Source organism: Carex rostrata, chromosome 1, assembly GCF_964058835.1.
Source record: "Carex rostrata chromosome 1, lpCarRost1.2, whole genome shotgun sequence".
Taxonomy (NCBI): domain Eukaryota; kingdom Viridiplantae; phylum Streptophyta; class Magnoliopsida; order Poales; family Cyperaceae; genus Carex; species Carex rostrata.
The window spans coordinates 3768354-3795857 of record NC_135918.1 but is presented as its reverse complement, the minus strand read 5'-3'; the positions used below and the strand labels follow the sequence as shown (position 1 = coordinate 3795857).

Below are 27504 nucleotides of genomic sequence, written 5' to 3'. Positions count from 1 at the left end.
CAAGAATTTCAAACACAGTAAAAGAAAGGCACTATCCCACGACACAATGTTGCATTTATGTAGTTGATCAATTATTGTTAAAAACATATGATCAATTTAAAAAAAAACAAAAAAAATCTTGTAACATGCGGACTACGGCCCTACCATTCTTATTTACTTTTATCTCAAATCTTAACAAAAATTGCATCAATCTTGTTTATATATAGATTCGAATTATTTTTTCATCAAATCTTAGCTCTAATTTTACTGTTTATAAAATCTTGGTGTGCTTAGTATTCATAGCAATCTATTGTAAAAATTATTAGATTGATTAATTGGTTGATTTTTTTTTTTAAACTCAATTCATATAGAATAGTTGTAGAAGATTAGATCAGTACTTTGATTTATTAAATATTTCTTCAAAATATTAGCTCCAACATTAAGTGGTATGTGATTCTTGATTAACATTACTGTTTATTTTTTTTTTAATATAACTCCATTTTCGAAAAAAAAAATAGGGTTATTAGTTAAGATGAAATAACTTTTAATTATTTTAAAATAGAATTCTGAGTGGAGCATCTGCTTTTATTTCTTCACGACAGCATAAAATATACATAGTTTGATATAGTTAGTACTATGACTAATATTCCAAAAAGTTAAAAAGACCCCCGCGGCCCCGCCCCTAACTCACACACAAAACTGTCACAAAAAACATTAAATCAAAATACAACACCAATTAACGTACAATTAGCTACACACATCTAGTCAGAGAAGAACCTAAAGATTAATTAGAAGTAATTAACTTACGAATTAAAAATTAACAATTTTATCCTTTATATTTTATAATCTGCATCTGCATCAAATCATCCAATATATCATCAATATCCTCTCCTTGCTCCACAAGCCCAATCCATTGAACCCCATATTTGTATGTGTAATATTAGAGCAAAAGGGATACTCAACTCTGTAGGAATTCCTGTCTGAAATTTAATCAAATTTAACACAGAAATATATGGAGTGTTTGCAACACATTTAAATATTTTTCTATTTTTCTCTCTCTCCAAATTACCAAAATAAATGAGCAAATAATATGGATAAAGTTTTGGCTTCATACAATACACAAATCATTTGCAGTGATGTTTTGATTCTATCACCAGTGCGTTGTATGAAACTAAAACTGCGCTACCAATATCTGTAGCCAATAATATAGCACAAAACTTTCTTTTATTGTTCGAAAATCCCAAAGGACTATTTAATAAATAACAAACATTAATGATATCCAATATAATCCCTACAATTAAACAAACTTAAAAATAATACATAACAAACACTTCACAATCTGTAATTGTCGGATTACCACGGTAATGGTTTTGGATGAACCAGAAGTTTGAAATTCTGCAAAATAATATTTTTTTTTCTAAATAATTTTCTGTACTATATAATAGATTTTGAAACCACTATTGGAAAAAATAGAATCATGATCGGTTATATACGTATATTAGTATCGGTTCACAACCGATTCTGATCAGGGCGATACAGATACCAAACAAATCTGTATCGGTTTTACGACCGATCCTAATAGTCACTATCTGGATCGGTTATTACTAAGAACCGATCCAAATAAGAGGTCATCTGGATCGGTTGTACTGTAGAACCAATCTTGATATATATTTTAACGTTGTAACAGTAAAGGGGGTTTAGACACCCCTTTCTCTCCTTTCTCTCCTTTGTAGGATATTCGATCATGTTATCATTTCTCTTGTTCCTGTTCGGCTCCATCAAAACTTTTATTGTTCACGTGGGGAAAAAAAATTCACTCAGACAAAATTATTTTTTCCAACGTAAATAGTAAAAATTAGTTAAATTTTTTTTCAATCCCATTCCTATACATCCACCGAACAGGACCTCAGAGAATAGATATGAACGCATTGTAAAATATGTAGGGAGAGAGAATGAAGCAAGAAACATTAGTCATGCCTTGTTTTGCTCTTTTTAGAGTGACAAATGGTAATTTATGCATGACACTAGTGTTGTAAATAACGGTATGCGTTTGTCGGATGGATATGGTACTGTCATGTGATTAATTAAATATAATTGGTCATAATCAGAAATAATTGATCTATTAGTTGAAAATTTTCGTAATAATTTTGTCGCCACTAACAACTATTCGACAAATTAATCAGCCTAAACGGCTATCTTTTACAACACTGCATGAGAATGCTCAAGTTTGAGGAATTTTTTAATCATTAAATTATGGGACATTCTCAACTAGGGGTGTTCATCGGTTTGGTTCGGTTGAAACCGAATCGAACTTGACAAACCAAAGTTATAATTCGATTTTAAAAATAGAACCGAACCGAACCGAACCGAACCGAAGTTTTATTTCGGTTTGTTCGGTTCAAACCGAAATATATTAATTTTTTTATTTAAAACAATTGATTTATAATAAACCGAGGTATATTAAGAAATAAACTAAGATATTTAGAAATAAACCAAGTATTTAAAGCAATTGATTAAGAAATAAATCGGAGTATTAAAAAATAAACTGGGGTGGTTACGATCAAATTCATATTATATGAAAGTTCGGTTGGTTCGGTTATTTCGGTTTTGAAATTTTTCAAACCGAACCGAACCGAAGTTATTATTCGGTTTTGAAAAGCCAACCGAACCGATCCAATAAACCGAAATAACCGAACCGTTTAAACCGAACTAATTCGGTTCGGTCCAAAACCGATAAAACCGAACCGTTTGAATACCCCTATTCTCAACGATGTAACCTTCTTCGATCACTGATTTATTCAAGTTTTTTATGAAGGGAACACTAGAACCGGCAACTAGCCGAGCCAAATCGAGCTAGGAAAAGCTTCTATTTGTGATCATGACAGGATGAGTCGTCCCGAGCTTAATTTTTGTTGAGCTAATCATGAGTCGAAACGAGTCAGTTCGTTCATGCTATGATCCGGCCGTATATAGACCATAAATTTCGGCAATTTGATGATAGGAGCTGAGCATAGATCACGAATCAAAAAGGAATTTTATTTCAACTTGCAACGAGTTAATTCATTCCTTACATAGTGAATGAGCTGAAAAAAACTATTTCTTTATTAGATCGAGCTGAGATCGATGGAACAAACTTGAACTCCACGAGCTGAGCCATAATCGAACGATCGAGCTACTCATGATTTTTTGTTTCAGGCTAATGAACACTATAAAAGAGACAAGACACTAAAAGTAAAAAAAATAAAAAATATACAATCAAAACAGACGTTTTTGCACTATAAAATATCGGTACGGACAGAAGGTCCCTACACTTAATTGGTATTATTTATTGTCCGTTCGAACCCAGTCGACAGAAGGAATCGGTACATGCATTTTGCAATTCTTAATCCAGCAGCATCTTTAAAAGATCGGTTTATTGCTCATTTTTGGTCAAAAAAATAGCAACTGAATAAAGAATAGTCATAAAAACAGAGTTTGAACAGAGATTCATGTAACAGATTTATTCTTCTTTTGCTCGGTTAATTAGGGACCGCTCATTGAAAATCATGAGCACTGAATCAAGGTACACATCTATCATTAGTCACACTACTCACCTTGATTTATTTATTTTTCTTTGTGATTCCTCGGACACAAAACCCATTCACCCAAGTGAGAAGTGACCCAATATAATAGTACCCGTAGTTAGGTCATGTCGGATGTAGCATGTAGACACTAGGTACTCTTAGTCTATTAGATAATTTGATCATCGAATGTCTTCGTACTGGCAAATTTATAAATAAATTCGGGCATGTATAGTTTGGGAAAAAAAAGGAAAAAAGTGTAGCATAAAAATTCAACGAACAAAGGATCGAAATTTTTAAAAATACCATAATAAAAAAAACCAAATAACCATCGATTTCTGAAAATTCTAAAATTAACCTAGCCTCAGCCCTTAGATGCGGACCCCCGGAGAGAGATGGAGAGAGATGGCCTAAACCCTAAACCATCAAAGTTCAAACAGCCCTTAGCTACAGCGGACCCCCAGACTGGAGACCTCAGCCCTTAGATGCGGCCCTCCCTTTTTTTTTCTAAGATGTTATTAGTAGTTTGATTTTGTTATATTCGATTTAGAAGTTTGAAGTAGTGTTAAGAAGTTTTTTTTTTTTTTTTTCTGAGAAGTTATAAGTAGTTTGATTTAGAAAAATGTCGTTATGTGTCAAATGTCATTATGTTGGGTTAAAAAATGAAGAAGCAATAAATATAATAATATTATGCTTAATTAACTTAAGGTATACCTAACAAATATGAAATAAACATGAAATAAATATTCATTACAATAAAAGTACTCCTAAATAAATATTCATTAGATAATTTGATCATCGAATGTCTTCGTACTGGCAAATTTATAAATAAATTCGGGCACGTATAGTTTGGGAAAAAAAAGGAAAAAAGTGTAGCATAAAAAATCCAACGAACAAAGGATCGAAATTTTTAAAAATACCATAATAAAAAAAAACCAAATAACCATCGATTTCTGAAAATTCTAAAATTAACCTAGCCTCAGCCCTTAGATGCGGACCCCCGGAGAGAGATGGAGAGAGATGGCCTAAACCCTAAACCATCAAAGTTCAAACAGCCCTTAGCTACAGCGGACCCCCCAGACTGGAGACCTCAGCCCTTAGATGCGGCCCTCCCTTTTTTTTTCTAAGATGTTATTAGTAGTTTGATTTTGTTATATTCGATTTAGAAGTTTGAAGTAGTGTTAAGAATTTTTTTTTTTTTTTTTTTCTGAGAAGTTATAAGTAGTTTGATTTAGAAAAATGTCGTTATGTGTCAAATGTCATTATGTTGGGTTAAAAAATGAAGAAGCAATAAATATAATAATATTATGCTTAATTAACTTAAGGTATACCTAACAAATATGAAATAAACATGAAATAAATATTCATTACAATAAAAGTACTCCTAAATAATATTCTTGGAAATACTACAAAAAACAAGCAATGCAATCAAAACATAAAATTGACTACTAGATAAATTTCCATTGCTTGCCTCTCAAGCTGAAAATTGTCAAACAAAGACATATTGTTATTAATAAGTCTCAATATTTTTTTTAAAAGTTGAAATTGAATTTAAAAAGATGAATTAACTACCTTGTGCATCTCGAGCAGCTCTGTTTTGTCTTTCCTGTGTATCTCGGCCAGCTTAGTGTCCTCTCCTTCTATATTATGTAGTAAATCCAGCCACATCTCGAGTAGTCTTCGTTTTTCGGCCAATCCAACTAATTGTCATACACATGTCATTCACCCCTCAATGTGTTGATCAGTGGTGGATGTGGTAGTAGTAATGTACAAACCTACCAGGGTTGAGGTCTTGAAGACGACACATTGCCAGAACATGAGAACACGATAATATGACTGTTGTACGTTTGTGCACAAACGATTCTGACAACATTGATACTCAAATCCACATCATTTCTCATGTGCGTGGCGATGCAATCGACAACCATAGCAGCCGAAAAATGTGCATGATCTATTATTGTCGCATCCACGTGACAAGAATGTTTTGTTGGGCACCTGGATACTTTCTATTGTGTACCGTAACCAGTGGCCCTCACTAATATGTACCAACCACATCTGCTGTCCTTGCACTTGAACCTAATCCGTTATTTGTTGTTGTGCGTATTTGTAATATCTTTATTACAAAGAATGTGAAACTTGCAAATTACAGCTTTCATTTGCTCTTTTGAGTTATAGGTTTGTCCTTCTGACAATTCATCATCAAATTATGCATGTCTACCAAACAACCCCACATTTGCTTCCTAAAACCCTAATGTGTCATTGAAAGCTGCAACCGGGTGCTCAAATCCGCGACCCATTATCCAAAACCCGTGATCAACCTTGAACTTTCTCTGCCCGAGTACAGGCCTGGTATCTTCCTGGCTACTTTGGTTGCTCATGCACTTAGGATCAACATCCCTCTAATTTTCCTCTGCCTCTTGTATTTCCGGATCCACTGTCTCCTCGGTTTCATCCGGATCACAAGGCTAATCTCAATGAGCGGTCCAATTACTACTAGCATTTTGGTCAGGCTGGGCTCGGGACAGACCGGGGGGGGGGGGGGGAGGGGGGACTACTAGACAGTCGGTTCTCCTGAACTGTGACTTGACTACTAGAAGGCATGTCAATCTGGAAAGGGACCGGACTTGAGGATGTTGAGTTAACCCGACTAGCACTCCGGATTAACCTCACAAGGGGGTTGGGAAGCTAGACTCGGTTTACCTCCACATATAATTCAATTACCTTGTACCCACCCCAAGAAAAATCAGGGTCTGGTTGTACAGTACCTGCTAGACTCCATCATTCTGAACAGGAAATAGTTGGAACCAGGTTTGTGTTGAACCAGTGGGCATGCTTATTTTGACCTGAATATCAAGGTCATATCGACCCTGATTCAATTCCAGGTTCTGACCAATAATCTATTTCAGGACCACCAAATCAGTGCCCGGGATTACCAATATCACAGAATAGGCTCGATACTGTAAAAAACCCCATTAGGGCCTGTTAAAATCTCACCACCAGTGTAAACAGATACCATAACAGCAATTTTGGTCTGAGTATATAAAGAAACCTAAAATTGTAAATTAACTAAATTAATTACTACTCTACTGAAAAAAATGAAAAAAATGAAAAATTGAAAAAGAGAGAAAAAACGTATAGTTCAGAATCTCTGATCCAGGAGAGAGAGTTGTTGTTGTGAGAAATGAATTTATCTCTCCAGAAACGTGTTTTATAGAAATCTGTTATGGGGCCGCATCTAGAGGCTGAGCTCCTCAGTCCGGGGGTCCGCTACGGCTAGTTAAGGTCAGGATAATTTTAGAATTTTCAGAAATCGATCGTTATTTGGTTTATTTTTTTTATTATGGTATTTTTAAAAATTTCGGAACAAAGGATTGATATAATAGTTTATCTATCTAAAACTAATAAAAACAATTTCATTACAAAAACGTCTTTCATTTCTGAAAATGGAATCAAGATTTACTTTGTTTCACACTTAAACATATATAATTATTGAAATACTTGTTTAATTCAATCGATATTAATCCAATCCATTAAAAAATGATTCAGATACCTTTGAACACTTCACCAATTACTTTTTAAATTACTATTTGAATTTAACTACAAGTCTACAATCAGTTTTTTATTTTAAACTAGCAAAAGGTTAAAATTTGACCATCATGTCTTTCAAATAGGCATTATTTAAGATCAACTGCCATTAGCGTAATTTTTCTTAAAACATATCATGATTTAATTTATAAATCTTCTCTTTCTTCACATTTTTCATGGTAATTTGTCGCAGGGGTTCTTGTTATACAACTCCCACTCCCAGTATAAATCTACTTGGTTTTCTCCGTGTAAACTAAAATCCCGACTGAAGGTCTCTCATAGACTGTATAGCCTTTAAAAATACAAAATAACTTTTTGAGTTTAGTTCGAAAAAGAGCATAGTAAGGTGCAAATAAGGCTTTGCCACGTGGCTATACACGTGTACCATACTACCATCATTCGAGTACGTATCCTCTGAGATATCTCAACTTTTGCGTGACCGACGTGTCCGGTGCCTATTCGGGGATGATGTAGGGGGTCAGTATTATGTGTGCTTAGAGATTCGTGCAGAACGTATTTAAACGGTTGCGATTTTCCATAAAGTCACTCAAAGTTTGAGATATCTCAGAGGATACGAATTCCATTCATTCTTCCTTCACCTGCTCGACAGATCTGTTCATTTTAAATTTTTAATCCCCTGAACCTAACTACCTACGAACAGGGATGCGAATCTGGCTTGTTCCTATACGTAACACGTGTGAGAAACTTTTGTTAGTAAAAGAAAAATAATAACTACACTGTTTTATTTCATTTTTAAATGTATTTATATATTACGAACCACTCATGGGACTCGGCAATTTCTAGGTTTGAGTTTGTTTAGGTATGAGTTTTATGTATGATCCAGTGACCAGTACGGCAGTACACTGCTCATATAGAAGATTAATTTTGCCCGCCTAGGGCATGCCCGCCCTGTCCGCCCATGTACCCGTGCCCGAGCCCGGGTATAGGTCGGTTACTCAGGTACACGGGCATGGACAAAAAAAGGGCCGGACTCGATTTTTTGGGCAAATACCCGACCATACCCGGACCGACCATACCCGTACCCGACCATATCCGTAGCCGTGTACCTGTGCCCGTGCCCATACCCGTTTACCCGTTGTACCCTACCCGGGTACCCGTACCCATTTAAATTCAAATTTTCAAAATTTTCAAAATTCCCCCCAACCCATTTAAATTCTGTTTTTTTAATGTTTTTTAAATTCTTTTTTTTAAATATGTTTTTTTATTTTTGTTTTCTAATTTTTGTTTTTTAAATTCTGTTTTTTAAATTCTGTTTTTTAAATTCTGTTTTTTAAATTCTGTTTTAATTTCTGTTTTTTAAATTCTGTTTTTTAAATTCTGTTTTTTAAATTCTGTTTTTTTATTTCTGTTTTTTAAATTCTGTTTTAATTTCTGTTTTTTAAATTCTGTTTTTTAATTTCTGTTTTTTAATTTCTGTTTTTTAAATTCTGTTTTTTAAATTCTGTTTTAATTTCTGTTTTTTAAATTCTTTTTTTTTAATTTCTGTTTTTTGATTTTATATGTTAGATTCATTTTTAATAGGTTAAAAAAATTGGTTTTTTAATTTATGTTTTTGAATATGTGAAGTAATTAGATTTGTTTTTAATAGGTTAGATTTTATTTTTGAAATTCGAATTTATTTTTAATAGGTTAAAAAAAGATGGTAGATTTATTTTTGTGAATATGTTACATTAGATTTTATTTTAAAAATGTTAGATTTATTTTTAAATAGATTAGATTTATTTTTGAAAATGTTAGACCTATTTTTCAATATGTTAGATTTATGTTGAATAGGTTAGATTTAATTTTGAATATGTTAGATTTATGTTGAATAGGTTAGATTTATTTTTAAAAATGTTGGATTTATTTTAAATAGGTTAGATTTTTAATTTATATTTTATTGTTTTAAAGTAATTGATTTAAGATATTTTTTATTTATATTTTATTTAACCTATTAAAAATAAATGAATGTTTACAAAATATATTATCAATTTAAAATGAACGTTTACAAAATATATTATCAATTTAAAATGTAAACTAAAAATTTCAAGATATAAATAAATTATGAAACTATATAGTTAGAATGAGAATTTGAAAATAAAATAAAATGACTCGTGTAAAGAAATAAATAAACACATTTGTACTTAGCCGAATAAACATACAAATTTTCGCAATAATAATTTTTATATATAAGTTACAAATTTTATTTATTTAGGAATTATAAAGATGTGACTTGATAATTTTATGTATATATATATACACTATTTGATATTGAAGTATTGAACTATTCAGATTTTAAAAGTCGAATTATAAACACGTAATAATATTTATACGACACTGTTAAAAAAAAACAGAAAAAAAAATCCTAAAATTAAAAAAATATTAGAAATTGATCAACTTTTGATCTATAAAATAGTTCTTTTAGACAAAATCAATTGTCCTAATCTGAAAATAGTTTAATATTCTAATTCTCAAATGAAAAAATTCACTTTTATGCCTGAATCTCTGTCTTTGCTCTCTTCAATGATGGAAATTAATTGTTTTGCTAATATTTTGTTTTGAATTTATTTGATTAAATATTAAGTGATATTTGACAATTTTCAAATTAAGTAATGAAAATGTTGAGTTTAAGAGTAGAAGAAAAAAGATAACAAAAATAAACTCAAATATTAGTTTTAGTGAAACTAAATAATTTGTCAAATATCACTAATTGACACAAATGTGATACACTAGAATTACATAACACTTTTTATTATAACATTAAAAAATACACAGAATTGACACAAATTTCAATTTATTTGAATTTTTCTACAATTAGTTATGAATTTTCAAAGTTCTACTGTAAAGAAAAACTTCAAACATCTATAACTTTGGCTACGAGTGTCGGATTCACGCGTTCTTCGACTTTTCGGAAAGGGGAGAACGAGACGGATCTGATTTTGCAATAATAATTAGAATGAGAATTTAAAAATAAAATAAAATGACTCGTGTAAAGAAATAAATAAATACATTTGTACTTAGCCGACTAAACATACAAATTTTTGGCAAGAATAATTTATATATATAAGCTACAAATTTTAATTATTTAGGAATTATAAAGATGTGACTTGATAATTTTATGTATATATACACACACTATTTGATATTGAATTATTCATATTTTAAAAGTCGAATTATAAATACGTAATAACATTTATACGACACTGTTAAAAAAAAACAACAAAAAAACCGGAAAAAAAAACAGCAAAACAAAAAAAGAATACCCGTACCCGCCCTACCCGTCAAGGGTACACGGGTACGGGTATAGGACGGGTAGGGTATGGTTTTTGAAAAATATACTCGACCATACCCGTACCCGAATACCCTTGTACCCGTCCTACCCGTACCCGTCCCGGGTATACCCGGGGCACCCGTACCCGCCCGACCATTAATACACTATGCTCATATAACAAATGGTTGAAACCGTTGAATTAATGAAAGTTTCCTACGGGCCGTTTCCCCCCCCAAAAAAAAAAAATTAGATGTATTTATATATGAAGAGAGATCCAGGGAAACAGCCCGTAGGCAACTTTCATTAGATGTATCCCCCCAATTTTTGTCGGGGTTGGGCACTAATCAGGTTCAAACCCATTAACTTATCGGATACAAAATTGCAACTCGATCTCTAAACTATATTTATTATAAAATCTGTTATAATCATAAATTGATGGACACAACATTGAAATATTTTTCCTAAGTTAATTAAAATTTCGTTCGGCACAATTCAAAGTGAGATTGTCCTTAGCCAATTAGCAAATCAAAGTAAAAACTTAGATAAAAATTTAACCGAAATATAAGTAATGAATAATAAAAGGCACAAAAAGTTCGGCTGACCCCATCTCCTTAGAATTGTAATAATAGATCCCACTGTTAAACATTTCTTGTTCTCTTTCATTCTATTTACGAAATAGAGTATCGCAGATCCAAAAAAAATGAAATACGTAGAATTGACCAAAACCCAAAAGGAATAGGTTCAAGAATTGAACTAATCCGGATCAGGGGTAGGCACTACATTAGACCAAGGGTGGGCACATTTAACAATTAGTATTTTGTCGAAATAAAAAATTCAAATCCAGGGGCAGGCACTTGCCTATCCCAATTTATATGTGGATCCGCCAGTGGAGAGATCCACTTACACTCTTTTTTAATGACACCGAATTACACCTTAAATTTTTAAAGTTCAAACAGTTGATCCAAACCGTTCAACATGATGTATATATTTAAATGTGCTTCCAGATCAAATTTTACATTTTTTTTGAATTTTTTTAATATTTATTAAGTATTTTACAAAATCGTTGTTTTCAGACCATTGAATTTTTGTACCCATCTTAATAAATAGTAAAAAAAATTCAAAAAAAAATGTAAAATTTTGCAAACACATTTTAATATATCCATCATGTTGAACGATTTAGATTGACTGCTTGGTCTTTAAAAATATAGGGTGTAATCCGGTGTCACCAAAAAAGAGTGTAAGTGGATCCCTCCTCTTTATATATTTGAAAGAGGGAAGCTGGAGTGATATGCATATTATGGTTTGATCTATACTATATATTTTTATTTTAAAAATTTTAATAATTAATCTGAACCGTTAATCATAATTTTTATGTGAAAATGCACTTGAATATCAAATTTTATATTTTCTAGTATCTTTAAACAATCTTTTTAGAAATTTTGGATTATCCAAAAAAAATACTACTTATTTAAAAAATAGTACAAATTTGTTCTTCAAAAATATTTTTATATAGAGATTATATTTAACGGTTTGGTTGTTTAGATCAACTATTTGAATTTAAAAAAAAAAATGGAGCCATAACATGGGCCAATTTATAATATGCATATTACCATAGCCTAGCTGTATTTAGAAAAATATTTATAGTTGATCATAAATTATTTATACACTATATTAGATATTAAATATTATGTATGAAAAATATACAAAGTGAGCTACTGTTTTTTTTTTTTTTTAATATATTCATATATTTCGTATAAACGATACTAAGTCTGCAAGCAAGTCCCTTGAACTTATTTTTAGTAGTAAGATAAAGCGCGAAATAAAAGAGAATTTTTATAAGCACCAATATTTAAGAGGAATAAAATGATAATTCTTATGATCACGAAATTATCTCTTTGATTTTATCACACACCTCTTGTTATTTCAGTTAACTATTATTATCTATGTAGACTAAACTATAATTATTTTGTGCACATTTATGTATATTTATAACATCTTTATCTTTAATTGATAATTGTTATAACAGATAAGAAATATATATTAATAGGTGAACACAAAGCTATCTGGGATGTTCAAACCGTTCAATTATTTTGGTTTTAATCAAATTAATTTTTATTTAGGAAAGAGAGCGAGGAACCGAGGAAGGCGTTTGTTTCATTTATTGCTCTCTCATTGAGTTCTCATCTTATATATTTTTCTTTCTGATTTTCAAAAAAAAAAAAAAAGACCTGCACTGATCCAGAGATACAGTGTAGAATAAAACGCTTTGTCAGAAAAATATTACAGAAAAAGCAAAACCATAACAGAGCAAACAAAGACATTTTTGCCAAGAGAACTTATTAAATTCGACCTATAATCATCATATTTTATAAACATGAATAATTAATTACTCTACCTATACATCTGAAATTATACAACCATTAATTATACCTCTGTTTTTAACCACGAGGTGGTCCTTTACTCCTGTATCAGTAGCACCAGACTGCCAGTACTTCACTTGACACCACGCTGTTAGAACAGAAAGATAAGGCCATGTAATGAAAGGTGGCACGCAGATAGTGGAGGCTGGAGAGAGACTGATTTGGCTATTAGACCTCTGTCGTTGACCTCTCCTCCGTGTACACTGTGCGTTTTTTTTCCCTTACTTTTTACCTATTTTAATAATTTATAACACCCTTTCTCTCTTCCCCAGTCTATAAATAAGCTTGATCCCCAGTCACCTAGTGCCAATCCAATACACTCTATCTCTCTAGCTTGTCTTTTCTCCTTCACTCAATAATAGTCATCCATCTCTCCTCACATCCCAAGATACCTCCCCTGTTCTAGTTCATTAACTTCCAGGAAACACCTTGTCTCCTTATCTCTCACAGTTTCAAGTCTCAGTTTATTTATTGTGAGCTTAATCTGTATTCAATTCACTTCACCTTAACACTTTTTCTCTGGTTCTTTCAAAAAAAAAAAAACACTTTTTCTCTGAAAGAAAAAGGGAAAAACAAAAGATGGCTGAAAAGAACGGTTATTACGCCAAAAATGGGAGCTATCCACCACCCATGGAGGTTTCTTCTCTCGAGCAATGCGACTCAAAATGGTTTGATGATGACGGTCGACCGAAAAGAACTGGTAAATATTTAGTTAATCTTTCTCTCTGGCTGTTAATACTTAATACATGTAAATTTTATTTATTTGTATTTACTAGATTTTAACCAAGGATCACAGTAGTTTTATTTTAGTATAGTTTTGTTTATCACTTGCTGGTAGATTATGCTTAATTTATTTTAGAGAAAATTGCAATATGTTCTAAATTTCTAATTACAGTATTAAAATCATCAAAAGATAATTTGCAAGTTACTGGAAACAGTAAGACAACTCATGTTATAGTTGTCTGGTCTTAGAAGCCAAAATTAGAAAATTTACAAGCTCTTATTATTTTAGGAACTGTCTGGACTGCAAGTGCTCATATTATCACTGCTGTGATTGGTTCTGGTGTGCTATCATTAGCGTGGGCCATAGCACAGCTCGGCTGGGTTGCGGGCCCTGCTGTCATGTTCCTCTTTTCCTTTGTTATTTACTACACATCAACTCTATTGTCTGACTGTTACCGTTCTGGCGACCCGATGACTGGCAAGCGCAACTATACTTACATGGATGCAGTTCAAGCTAACCTTGGTAAATCATCTTTGCAAAGTACCTGTGTTTAATTATAGTCTTAATTAAGTTTACTTCATTTTTTAACTTGTATTTACTTGATTTTGATCAATAGGTGGTCTTAAGGTGAAACTTTGTGGGTTTATCCAATACGCAAATCTCTTCGGCGTGGCCATAGGATACACAATTGCTGCTTCGATTAGCATGACGTGAGTTCAAACATTCAAGTTTTGAAAAAAAGAAAATAATGTTATTTTGAAAATTTAGGCATTTAACTTATGTTCACTTGAACAGGGCTATCAAGAGATCAGACTGTTTCCATGAGAAGGGGCACAAGAATCCATGCCAAGTCTCAAGCGTCCCTTACATGATAATTTTTGGGGTTGTGGAAATTATGTTCTCGCAAATTCCAGATTTTGATCAAATTTGGTGGCTGTCCATTGTCGCTGCGGTCATGTCCTTCACATACTCATCTATCGGCCTCTCTCTTGGCATGGTTCAAGTGATAGGTACTATTCCATCACACAAAAATGAATTGATAATAATTGATTAATGAACAGATTAATTGGGAAATATAAAAAATGAATTGGATAATTTGATGATAATACTAACAAAATTTACCAACTAATAATTGATTGATCAGATGGTAATAATATAAATTATCTCATGTTTATTTGAAAACAGCAAACAAAGGCATCAAGGGTAGCTTTACTGGTGTCAGTATTGGCACAGTGACACAAGCTCAGAAAATATATCGCAGCCTACAAGCTTTTGGCGACATAGCCTTTGCATATTCCTACTCAATAATTTTGATTGAGATTCAGGTAATTGCTTTCTCTCTGTTCTCTCTTCAATAATAAAACCAAGCAAAAGAAGTATTGAAGTAACACAAACTTGAAATAACAATGACAATAATTTAGCATTAACATTGCCTTTAATTCACAGTATAACAATTTTAACATAAAATTAATTCAACATAATCTGGACTGGCAGTCTAATCAATTATCGTGTCATATTTTTTTTCCCAGGACACAATAAGAGCGCCGCCGCCATCTGAGTCCAAAGTCATGAGAAGGGCAACTCTGATCAGCGTAGCAGTAACTACAGCTTTCTACCTCCTTTGTGGCTGCTTTGGCTATGCTGCCTTTGGAGATGAGGCACCAAGCAATCTTCTTACAGGGTTTGGATTCTACAACCCATTTTGGCTGCTTGACATAGCCAATGCTGCAATTGTGATCCATTTGATCGGTGCGTACCAGGTCTTCTGCCAACCACTCTTTGCATTCATTGAGAAACATGCCATAGCTCGGTGGCCCGATTCCAAGTTCATTGCCAAGGAGTTCTCTGTAGGGCCAATCAAACTCAGCCTATTCAGGCTCATTTGGCGCACATCTTTTGTTATTCTGACAACTGTCATTTCAATGCTGTTACCCTTCTTCAATGATGTTGTTGGATTACTTGGTGCGCTTAGTTTTTGGCCGTTGACCGTGTTTTTCCCGGTGGAGATGTACATTACGCAAAGGAAGGTGCCAAAATGGAGTACCCGTTGGATTTGCTTACAAATGCTTAGCATTGCATGTTTGGTAATTTCTGTAGGGGGCACAGTGGGGTCCATTGCCGGAGTCATTGAAGACCTTAAGGTCTACAAGCCGTTCAAATAAACTACCACATGAGGACTCATTAATTCAGCACATGAATGGCATCCATTAGATAGAAAAGGGTTTCACTTTTTTCAAATTGTAATCTTTTTCTTTTCTTGTTGTTTAACAATTTGAGCACTTAGCTCTATAGCTTTTGATCTTATTGTCACTATTTGGCTTTGGGGGTAAGATGTGATCCATGTAGATTGGTAATGAATGAATTAAAAGAAAGTGAGATATTGATTCCCAGATTTTATTTTCATTTTTTATTTTGCTATATTTTTGAGTTGATCAGGTTGAATTCGTATCCTCTGCATTAACTCAAAAGGGAATCTTTTGAGTTAATGAATATTAACTATCCGATTTGCTTTAAGATTCATACAGACTAAATCCGCACTAATATTAAAGGACCCCTATATCATAAGCAGGGGTCGGATTGGCTCCGTTGAAAATCAGATGGTTGAGATTCATTAACTCAAAAGATTCCTTTTTGAGTTAATGCAGAGGATATGCATTCGATAAGGTTGATCATCTTAATTTCTGGTAAATGTGGGAACCCAATGACGTATAACATGACAATGACTGGTCAATTGACAGCAAAAATATACAACTCCACTGAATAACATGCAAGTTGAAAATTACAGATCTACATTGACATCACCCAAATTAAAATATGTTAAAGCTATAAATCCAAACCCAAAATTCTCATGTTTGTCCTAACTAAAATCAAATAAGTAGAATAGTGTTCTAGAAGACAATAAAATGTCAGTACGAAACTACGAATTGAGCTCTACCAGATTCGCTGCTGATATTTTTCAGGTGTTTCTTTACTAGGTATCATACTCAAATGTGAAACTGCTTCAAGTTGTAAAACCTCTCTACATTGTTTTTATTGATATTTCAGATTAGTCTATATCACCTAATGGCATTTGAGGAAGGCAACCTGAACAAACGAAGGAGTGGAACCTATGACAATCTGAACCAACCCAGACAAATAACAACCTCAAGAAACTTTTGTTGCGAGGTGGAGAAATTAGAGAAGTTTCGTGTAGAATTTGAGGATATGCAAGTAGTGGTTGTGATATAGATCTTAATGATGCTTTTTTGAAAACGAACAGATGGAGAAGCTGTGGGGAAATAAAAAGAAAAGAAAAGAAAGAAGAGGTAGAAGAAGGTTTGGGTCACTGCTAATGCTACCTCCTGTTTAGTGCTTTTCAGAAAGTGGGAAAACTGGAAAAGGATGGTTCGGAGAGGGTTCGAATCACGGCTGGATCCAAAGTACATCGTCTTTATTTGGGTCCGTGCCAAAATCAAGAGATGCCTGATGTGGGACCGAATCTGGGATTTTTGTGATGTTCACTTGCACATCGTACGCATGATTTTTTGATCACTAAAGAGCATAGAGAACGCACTGACATCACTATCTGTGATTTTAAGGTCCCACTGGTATTGTAGCAGCCTAAAATCTGGGACGGGAACGAGTTCACAAGGATCAGAACATGTCAGAGAGAATCTCTTGGCTATCTAATTTAAATTGAATGCCCCACGGTCCCCGATTGTAATATGTATTTAATTTTAGTAATCTTGTCTCCGGATTTAGGAGTGCAAATTGAATCATTTTTAATGTTTAGAAAATGTGTTTAGCAAATCCCGATTTTGAAGACCATCAATTTGATGCTTATGCTGAAGACGTTTATGTTCATATAGGAAATACAGAGCTCTTTAAGCTCCTTGATCACAATCCAATGGTAAAAATACTGAATCCTGATAGTATCAGCAATGAAAAACAAAAATTGGAAACGCTTTTCAGAAAACTTTGTACACTACTCACCATTGACAAATTCCAAGGTTCTAAATAGCGCGCTATAGCGTTTGCAGACCATAAAAGCTATGGCGCTATCAACACTATAGCGGCGCTATTTGAGCATAACGCTGTTTTTTTAATCAATCTGCTATGACACGATAAACACTATTTAAACCTTTGACAAATTCTGAAAGCACAATTGATGTAATATTGCTCTATTATACAGGACGTTTTCCGAAAAAAGATAAAGGGGAAAAAAGAAAGAGCTATTTTTTTTTTCCAAATTCATTACAAAATTAACTAAACTGAAGATTAAAACTATGAATCGGAAACAGAGAAACTGGATAATAATTTACTAAATTGTACCTTACCTATACAATCACTAGACCCCACTTATGAAATGCCACTACAGTGATGTCCCCGACTGCCTTTTAGCAAGTCAAAACTCCACGACCACAAAAAAATACCCATTTATTATATCTTTATTCAATCCAGAAAACAAAATTGGTGATCCTAAAAATGGCAAATCAGATTAAACATCACAATGAAGAAAGATGATAATACAGAGGACCCAGGAACGAAGTTTACAAGAAAAGTAGCACAATAAATAAGAGTGGAGACTGAAGAGGTGGTACAAAATAAATAAGAACCATACATATATCCCCACCATTTAGGACTCTATACTGAGAGAAAGAATGCAAAAGCATCCTAAAAAGTTAGATCCTTTGGATCCTCAATTATTTGGGAAAGGGTGTATAAAAATGCAGCCAAATCTGACCCATAAATAACCCTGTGGTCAGCTGTCACATTCACCTGCAATTTTTCATGCACAATTTATAATGAAGTTGATTAATTCAAGAATTAATTATGGTAAAGTACGAATTAGACAAAGCTAAACCAGGTTAAAACCAAACTCCGGTTCAGACAAAGCTAAAGCAGGTAAAAGACACAAGTTCTTTTTATTTGTACAAAGCTGATGTCCATACAAACGGCTAAGTCTTTATTTAAACAGACAATTTCATATATACCAAACTTTTGTTGTTTTTTAGTTATTTTTAGAGAAGAACTTTTGTTGTTTTATAGGTAATACAGGTATAATGCCCAATAAACTTATACAAAGACCTAAATTGTGGCATAGGATACGACATACCTGCATCTGATTCTTTACACCAATCCGGCCATCCTCTGTACCGACAACAGTTGGTCGTGAGGCTCCCACAGCCATAATTGCTCCCTGCAATAGGCCCAATTATAAAAATAAACATAGGAGATTTGGAATATATTTCTTTAAGAAAAATGGAGCAGGATCTTACTGGAGATAAAAGTTTTATGAAACTTCACTTACAGTGCCAGGCGGCAAAATTGCATCAAACCGGTCTACACCAAACATCCCGAGGTTTGATAGAGTGAATGTACCTATCAACATTGAAAAATAATTAGAAGACTAGCTTACATTACCGATTATATTATATCAGGTGTGGTAATTCATCTCAGCATAATTCAAGCAATATCTGGAGTATCCTTACAAAATAAAGAAGCATTACTATCTAGTATCCCCATGCCAACATGAGAAATATCAATAAGAAGTCAAGTCAATAAACCTAGAAACATATCTGCCTTTTGAAAAACCAGATATATATTCCTTCAAATTTTTTTTTTTTTTAAAAAAAAAGGACCAACACTGCCCTTTATCATCATTCTTGCTTCCATGAATGAAGATGACGGTAGCTTGGGATTTCACTTTGGGAAAGGAGCATTAGTGATGCTTTCAGTGTTTCAAAGGATTTAAAAAGTTTACAAGGACATTCTACCGAAATTACATGTTGAGCAAACACAAGAGCTGTTCTTTTGCAAAAGAAGAAATAAATAGTACCAGTGGTGTACTCCTGAGGTTGGAGCTGCTTAGCCCTGGCCTTGTCAACCAACTCTTTCCATTTCCTTGATAATGAGTATATATCAAGCTGCAAATCCCAAAAGACCACAGAATAAGCACTACCATCATCCATGTCATTTTGCAAATGGTATTTAACTTATAGTATGTCATTAGTGCCAAAGTATTTTTTTGTATACCTACAGACGGCACACAGGACGTAAATTACTGCGATGAAAATAATACATTCTATAATGTCAACCATATTCTCTACTTCAAATGTAATTTTCCATTTTTTTTTTACCTCCTTGAAACCAAATAGACCTAAACCCAGCCCAGGTATTTCCAAACACTGGGTGGCAAGTTCTTCACAGCTGGTGATGAAGTAATTTACTTAATATGAAAAGTTACATGCAATCACAGTCATTTTTTTTTATATTTAATTTAGGGTAAATTTCGGTGGAGGTCACTAAACTTTGTTATTTGTCACGAATTGGTCACTCAACTTTGATTTGTCCCTTTTGAGTCACTCAACTTTGTTATTTGTTCCAATCAAGTCACTTAACGTTTTCCATCCAAATTTTTAACGGAATATGCTAATTCCGTTAGTTTTTTGGATGGAATATGCTAATTCCGTTAAAATTTTGGATGGAATGGGTATATTCCGTTAATTTTTTGGACGGAATAGGAATATTCCGTTAAAAATTTGGATGGAAAACGTTGAGTGACTTGATTGGGACAAATAACAAAGTTGAGTGACTCAAAAGGGACAAATCAAAGTTGAGTGACCAATTCGTGACAAATAACAAAGTTTAGTGACCTCCAGCGAAATTTACCCTTTAATTTAGCTTTCTCTATGGCTTTTATGCTCAAATTTATAATTAGGTTGATATAATAAAATAGGATATTGATATATAAAAGTAGCCTTTGGTGCACTTATAATCAGTCCAATATTCATGAAAGGAAAACAGATGGAGTTTTGAGCTTACATATTCATCAAATTATTGTACAGAGTTCACCTAAACCAATCTAATAATCAATTTCACAATGGCCGGAGTAAACCCACCTCTCCCTCAGTCCATCTTACTAGCCTCCTTCTATTCTCTTACTATATTTGTGTGATTTTAGATTACTTATTATGACATACATGGTTTATATACCACCATTGGTAAATCTTTCTTAGTGTAAACCACTATATCACAGCCACTATAGCCCACATAGCCCGCAAAAGCCTTTACTGAGACCTCACTACAGACAGCCCACTAATCACTATTCAAAACATTAGGTAAACGTCAAACCAATATCCAATCCAACAACCACAACCAAAATGTACTATTAAGAAACATTATATACCTAAATAATTACTCTAGCCATAAACTAATAAAATTGTGCTCCCTAATACATTTTTTCAGATGCATCACTTTTAACTGTTTTTTGGGGCTAAATAAACAAGGACATTTCTTAAATTCTAGTACAATTGTAGGAAATATACCAAAGTGTCAATCCCACATTCATTAGTATCCTAGATTAAACCGTTGTTCCAACATTTAGCTGTTAGCACTTAGCATCATCCGTACAAAAAATGCTGAACTAATTTTGGAAGATAAAAACCCAAAAATATCCATCAGTAACCAAGGAAAGCAAAGCCATGATGGGTAATAGTGAATTTAACCTTATCAGCATCTTGAAGAACAGGTGTGATGAGGCCGCCGTCCATGGCCACAGCCACGGCAATGTTTATGCTGCTATTGTACGTGAAGCTCTTCCCATCTCTGCAGCTTGAGTTCACCACAGGATGACGTGTTAGTGCCATTGCAGTTGCCTTCGCTAGGAGTGCCGTCATCGTTACCCCCTTTGACTTAATCTGCATTGTATCAGATCAAATCAACAAACATTAAATCCAGCATTTAATATTTTCGGAAGGAAGAGATAAACAATATACTAATGCTATTTGATTTCAAATAGTTGGCAATTGGAATTTCACCATTCAGTGTACAACTGTACATGCATGCCCATTGACAGGTGTTATGCAGACCCAACCTGGCCCATATGATCCTCTATCATCTGATAGTAGGGTTTCTTTCTCAGTTGCTCAGAAAGAGGCCTAATTGAGACAAGTATTATGGTTTGAACAACGAAAGACGTAAGATAATATGAAAAGCTGTGGCCGAACCAGTTAAAGGTGATGCAGATAGATCCATCTACCTAGTGAGTGCCACTATCAGGTACAATATACCAATTGTTAGTTAATGTCGAATTCTAGACCTCAGGCATCTTGTGTTATACATTCATTCCCTGGATAAATTGTTTGCAAGAAAGTACCTGCTGAATTTACCTACTGCATTGGTACAACATACCTCAATCCATAACCACAAAGAAGCTCGTATACTTTTGACAGGTATAAAAAAACCAAGAAGTAACTTACCTTCTTGTAAAGAGCATCAAGGGCATCAGTAGTAAAGGTATATCCAACTCTGAATGTAGGCACTGAGAGGCTCTCCAACATATTCCTACTAACTGCAGCTTGCATTGTCGTGAATGGTACCACACTTCCCAATTGCACTGCAGGAGCTGCCGCAACAGTGCCGACCTTTGGTTTTTCACTAACGGCAGCTGAACTTGCAGCCAACTCAACATCCTTTGCCACAATTCTCCCCATGGGCCCCGATCCTACCACTGTAGCTAAATCCACATTGAATTCCTTTGCGAGCTTCTTTGCATAAGGTGAAGCCACTATTCTCTTCCCACACTCTGACGCAGGATGAGTTGAGGCAACCTTCACATCTGGAGAGGATACTGGAGACGACACTGGAGGAGTCGAAATGGCTGGTTCTGGTTCCGGCTCTGCTACTGGCGCTGACACAGCTTCTGTCTTTTGATCTGAAACTGAAGAACTGGAACTGGAGGCTTGGGACTTGGCTAGAGCGACCTCGGCTTCTGATTCAGCAAGCAGAGCAATCGGAGATCCAACAGGAGCAGAGCTTCCCTCAGGGACCACGATAGCCGCCAAGATTCCGTCGTGGAAGGACTCGACGTCCATGTCAGCTTTGTCAGACTCGACGACGACGACGGAGTCGCCTTTGGAAAGGCGATCTCCCTCGGATTTGAGCCAGGAAATGATTTTGCCCTCGGTCATTGTCGAACTGAGAGCGGGCATGAAGATCTCCCGGACTTTAGCCTCGACGCGGAAATGGTGTCGGCGAGGGGCGGCGGAGTGGGAGTGGCGACGGGAGGAGAGAGAAGGGATGAAGACGGAGCGGACGTTGAGTTGGAGGAGGTTCGCCATTGGAGGTGGCAGTGGTGGAGAGTGGAGGTGTGTGGGTCGAAGAAGGAGACCGGGGTTTTGTGGGAATTTCTATTTTTTTTCAGCTTTCGGGGATATGTTGGCGCGGGAGCCTTGGCCTTGGGCGTATCGAAAGCGGGCGGAGATTACGATGCTGGGATTCTGGGAACCGGTAAGACGTCAGTATTCTCATTCTGTATTTCTGTGCTCAGTTTCATTTGAAAGAAAGCTAACATGACTTGGGCTGATTCTGAAATTTTAAAGAGTTAAAATGTGAATAGTATAAAAGAGGAAGGCCGGGATTACAAAAGAAAATAATTAGGCTGATAATGGGCCTTAGGCCGGATTCGTTAGTGGTAGATTTATTTTCATTTGCGGCCCAAAAGTAATGCCTTCACCCGTAGAGTTGACCAAAAGGTATCATCCCCCGTCGTTCAGTCCCCCGAAAATCCCCGCCCACCATTTTCACGCGTTTCAAACTGTCGAACTCTAACTACCCGACCTTCCTTATTTAAAACCCGATCTCTCTGATTTTTTTTCCCGTTCTCTTGCTCTCTCCTCAAAATTTCGACTACCGATTCTGTTGCTCTCTCCTCAAAATTCTGACCATCGAGATTCGACCCGACCTCCCATCCAATGGCCACCGCTCCGACAAGTCACCGAACCTCCGACGGCCTCTCCGGTGAGAGTATAACCCCTCTAAAGGCCTAAACCACAGCTCCTTACCCCTCCTCTCTCACTTTCTCCTCTCCTCTCCTCTCCGTTCTTATCTGGAAACCCTTCCCAATGGAGGACGCTGCCTCATACCAGCAGGACCAACACTCTAAGGCGCGTGATGAACGCGATCGAACTTGTCTGAGCAGCTGAGGGAGTATCAGATTCGATTGAAGCATCAGTGGATCACCTTTCTTTTCTCCACCTTGAATTATGCTTTCCGGTTTTCATGTATTTGATCAACTAATTCTCACTTTTTGTCATTGTTGTTCATCTGACTCATTGCTGAGAAGTGGTGATACAGTGAGATTCGTCTGACTCATTGTTGTTCGAGTCGTCTGGTGATGTGATCTCATTGTATTTCTCTTTGGTGGATGATCTTATTGCTATTTCTTCTTCTTCTTTGTCAACTGAAGGTGTGTTTCAAATTTCAAATGAGGGACAAATACACACTTATAAAAGCACCACACATATATCAGGTGTTTGTGAAAATGCCTCAACGAGATATCAAGTATGCAGTGGTCTGTACTTCTCTCAACAATTCCTTTTTCCATAAAAATTTGTACAGATTGATTATACTATTAACAATTATTTTCTAAAATCAGGTAGATGCATCAGTGGTGAGGCTTTCAAGGGTAACCCGTCAGAGGTAGACAAAAAATGGATGTTATCGGTTGCCAAAGAGTTCTCTTCCAAGACAAGTTCTCTTCAATGGCTTCGACCTCGCCTGGCTCCGCTTCGCCCCTCCCGATCAACATCACCGTTTGTCAGACCTCCGCTTGAGGCATTTCTTTGAGGAGGCAGGATTGGTTATAGAAGAGATGGCTGAAGTATGTAGCAGGTGAATCCAAGCACAGGACTGTTTGTTGTGCTAAAGGATCGCTGCTCAAATCCTATTAGCAAGATAAAAGTATAATTAAAAAGTAATTATGATAGAACTGAAAAGTAACAACTTAGATCTTTTCTGGCTTGCACGTGCTAGGATTTGTTGACAAATGAACCAATATTGATTGATTGAAATCTAACCAAAAGAATCTACCATAATTCAGCAATACATACTAGGGAATTCTGTTGGATGTCAGGTCTGAACTGTCCGATCCACATCAAGATTCATGCACACTTGATCCGTGCTAATTTCGAAGTTGTCTGCACGAATATTGATGCGGATCGGATGGCTCCAACCGGACATTGGACCGAATTTGGTCATGCCTGTCTGGTACAAGAAATAGAGAGAAATTCAAAATTATTTACTGACCTCTTCTAATTATTTGCCGAACTGCTCTTTGTAGTACTTGAAGACTGATTTCAGGTGCAGTTTGCTCCTCGTTGTGAGATTTCTTACAACTTCGTCATTCTTTGAGATTTTGTTTGCACCGGCACTCTTTATTGCACTGTGAATAAACTTCGCCTCGAATTTTGCACTGTTTGCACTGGCCTTTGTATTGGTACGCACTGACGAGCCCCACCAAGAGCTGCCATTCCAAATTTAAAAGTCAAGGGCTTGGTAATTTTTTTGTTGTGCAGATTTTTTATTTACTAAACTTGACTGGAATAGTACTAGTTCCGAAACCTCAGTTTTTAATATTTTATTCTTCATCCTGGTTCATTGTTTTTCTTGAGTGAGTCTATGGTATTATGCATAAAATAGAAACTTGCCAATTTATTAGGAATTTGGTACGTGGACTAGAAAATAACCAGCAAGTTTTCGTTTGTGAGATTAAAGAACAGCTCAGTGGAAAGAAGGCCTTGGAGTAGAATTTTGTATTAATTTTGTATTAATTTCATTTATCCATTTAAAAGGTTTGAATGTCACTTGTCTCTGGCTGTTAGCAGCTTCCGATTTCGATCCAGGGTTGAGGTTTCAACACTGTTAATCTTAGTCATCCTTGCTCTGCCAAGGTTCTCGCTATCAGTATCAGGTGCTTTGCTTGAATTATACTCCTTTTATCCTTTTCTATACATTTTGTTGTTAGTTATTAAATAGAACACAATATAGGAACCAACTGATTCATAACCAATTTAGGAACCAAATTAGTTATTAAATACTCCTTTTAGTATTTGTGACATGAATATGTAGATAATTTTGAATTACAGGGAGGAGAGTTGGAGGCGTCATTGATTTATAGTCAGGCTCACTTGGCTAAATACTACTACTACAACAAGACTTTTAATAGCCTTTGGATAGTAAATCCATATATTCTCATGCTTTTTTCGAGATGTAATTTCTCAAATTTCTGTTATGTTACTGTATCTTATTAATTTTACTTTTACAATTGTATTGTCCTGCCAAATTATATAAACCGTGTTCGCTATATACATTAGAATGTCAGATTGTAAAACTCAGTTTATAACTTGCCATATCTTTGCCATATTGGAGCCGAACAAAGTTTCGTTGGATATTTCTTTCGGTTTAAAATTTTGGGTGAAATGTGATATATTTTGGGCCATATATCCTTGCCAGATTGGAGCCGAACAAAGTTTCGTTGGATATTTCTTTCGGTTTAAAATTTTGGGTGAAATGTGATATATTTTGGGCCATATATGTTTTATTTATTGATATCTATTCTCTCTCTTTCTACATGGTACTAGCTATATTTTTTGCTTGATATCGGTTTACAGTATTTAACGAAACTATTTACAGAGTCATGTGATAAAGTTTACAGAATTCAAAAATAATTGAAAGTAGTATCTAAATGTAAATTTAAAAAAAATTTGAATTCTTTTTTACATTTTAAAAAAAAAATTTGAAAAATAAAATAAAATATTGAAAAAAATTTAAAATTAATTTTTTTTTACCGGTTTATAGGATTAAACGAAACTATTTACAGAGTTATGTAGTAAGGTTTACAGAATTCAAAATAATTAAAAGTAGTATCTAAAAGGAGACAAAAAAATTTTGAAGAAAAATTTTGATGTAAAATTACGAATAAAAATTTCGAAAATAAATTTTGGAAAATAAAAATTTCGAAAATAAAGTTTTTAAAAAAAAATTGAAAAAAAAAACTCGAATATTTTTTACATATTTCTGTTTACAAAGTTTTAATGTAGTCAAGTTTTAAATTTAAGTTTTGAAAAGTTGTTAGAGATCTTCTAGATGTGGTCCTGGTCAAAGGTCTAGAAGTGGTCCCAGTCAAAGTAGTTAAAGTGGTTAAAGTGATGGTTAAAGTGGTAGTTAAAGTTGAAGTTATTGGGGACCACACAGAATTGAAAGTTTTATGTTGACAGGATTTGTTGAATTAGTTTACAGGATTTAGTATTGATGTTTATATGATTTAGTATTGATGTTTACAGAATTAGTTGAATTAGTTTACAGGATTTAGTATTGATGTTTACAGAATTGAAAGTTTTATGTTGACAGGATTTGTTGAATTAGTTTACAGGATTTAGTATTGATGTTTACAGAATTAGTTGAATTAGTTTACATAATTTAGTATTGATGTTTACATTATTTAGTATTGTTGTTTACAGAATTGAAAGTTTTATGTTGACAGGATTTGTTGAATTAGTTTACAGGATTTAGTATTGATGTTTACAGAATTAGTTGAAAAAAAAAATTTGAAAAAGAAATTCGAATTCTTTTTTTACATTTTAAAAAAATAAAATTTGAAAAATAAAATAAAATATTGAAAAAATTTTAAAATTGAATTTTTTTTTTTACCGGGTTATAGGATTAAACAAAACTATTTACAGAGTTATGTAGTAAGGTTTACATAATTCAAAATAATTAAAAGTAGTATCTAGAAGGAGAAAAAAAATTTGAAGAAAAATTTTGAAGAAAAATTTTGAAAAAAATTTTTGGAAAATAAAAATTTTGAAAATAAAGTTTCGAAAAAAAAATTTGAAAAAAAAAAATCGAATATTTTTTACATATTTCTGTTTACAAAGTTTTAATGTAGTTATAGTTAGTTTTTAGTTTTGAAAAGCTATTAGAGATCTTCTAGATATGGTCCTAGTCAAAGGTCTAGAAGTGGTCCCAGTCAAAGTAGTTAAAGTGGTTAATGTGGTAGTTAAAGTGGTGGTTAAAGTGGAAGTTATTGGGAACCACACAGAATTGAAAGTTTTATGTTGACAGGATTTGTTGAATTAGTTTACAGGATTTAGTATTGATGTTTACAGAATTAGTCTGGGGATTTTTGGGGGACTGGACTTGGGG

At 34.2% G+C, this 27504-nt stretch overlaps 2 protein-coding genes across 2 annotated transcripts; one reads left to right on the top strand and one right to left on the bottom strand.

Moving 5' to 3' along the window:
- Window positions 1-13205: 13205 nt before the first annotated feature.
- On the top strand, window positions 13206-15929 carry LOC144552754 (amino acid permease 4-like). Its single transcript, XM_078300752.1, has 6 exons — window positions 13206-13515; window positions 13828-14061; window positions 14156-14249; window positions 14335-14549; window positions 14725-14864; window positions 15069-15929. Exons 1-6 carry the CDS (start codon window positions 13395-13397, stop codon window positions 15699-15701), a joined length of 1437 nt encoding a protein of 478 aa, XP_078156878.1. The 5' UTR covers window positions 13206-13394; the 3' UTR covers window positions 15702-15929.
- Window positions 15930-17821: 1892 nt separating this feature from the next.
- On the bottom strand, window positions 17822-22835 carry EMB3003 (2-oxoacid dehydrogenases acyltransferase family protein). Its single transcript, XM_078300744.1, has 6 exons — window positions 21780-22835; window positions 21027-21218; window positions 19358-19445; window positions 18830-18900; window positions 18635-18718; window positions 17822-18297 (listed from the first exon to the last, which is right to left on the bottom strand). Exons 1-6 carry the CDS (start codon window positions 22638-22640, stop codon window positions 18193-18195), a joined length of 1401 nt encoding a protein of 466 aa, XP_078156870.1. The 5' UTR covers window positions 22641-22835; the 3' UTR covers window positions 17822-18192.
- Window positions 22836-27504: the final 4669 nt, after the last annotated feature.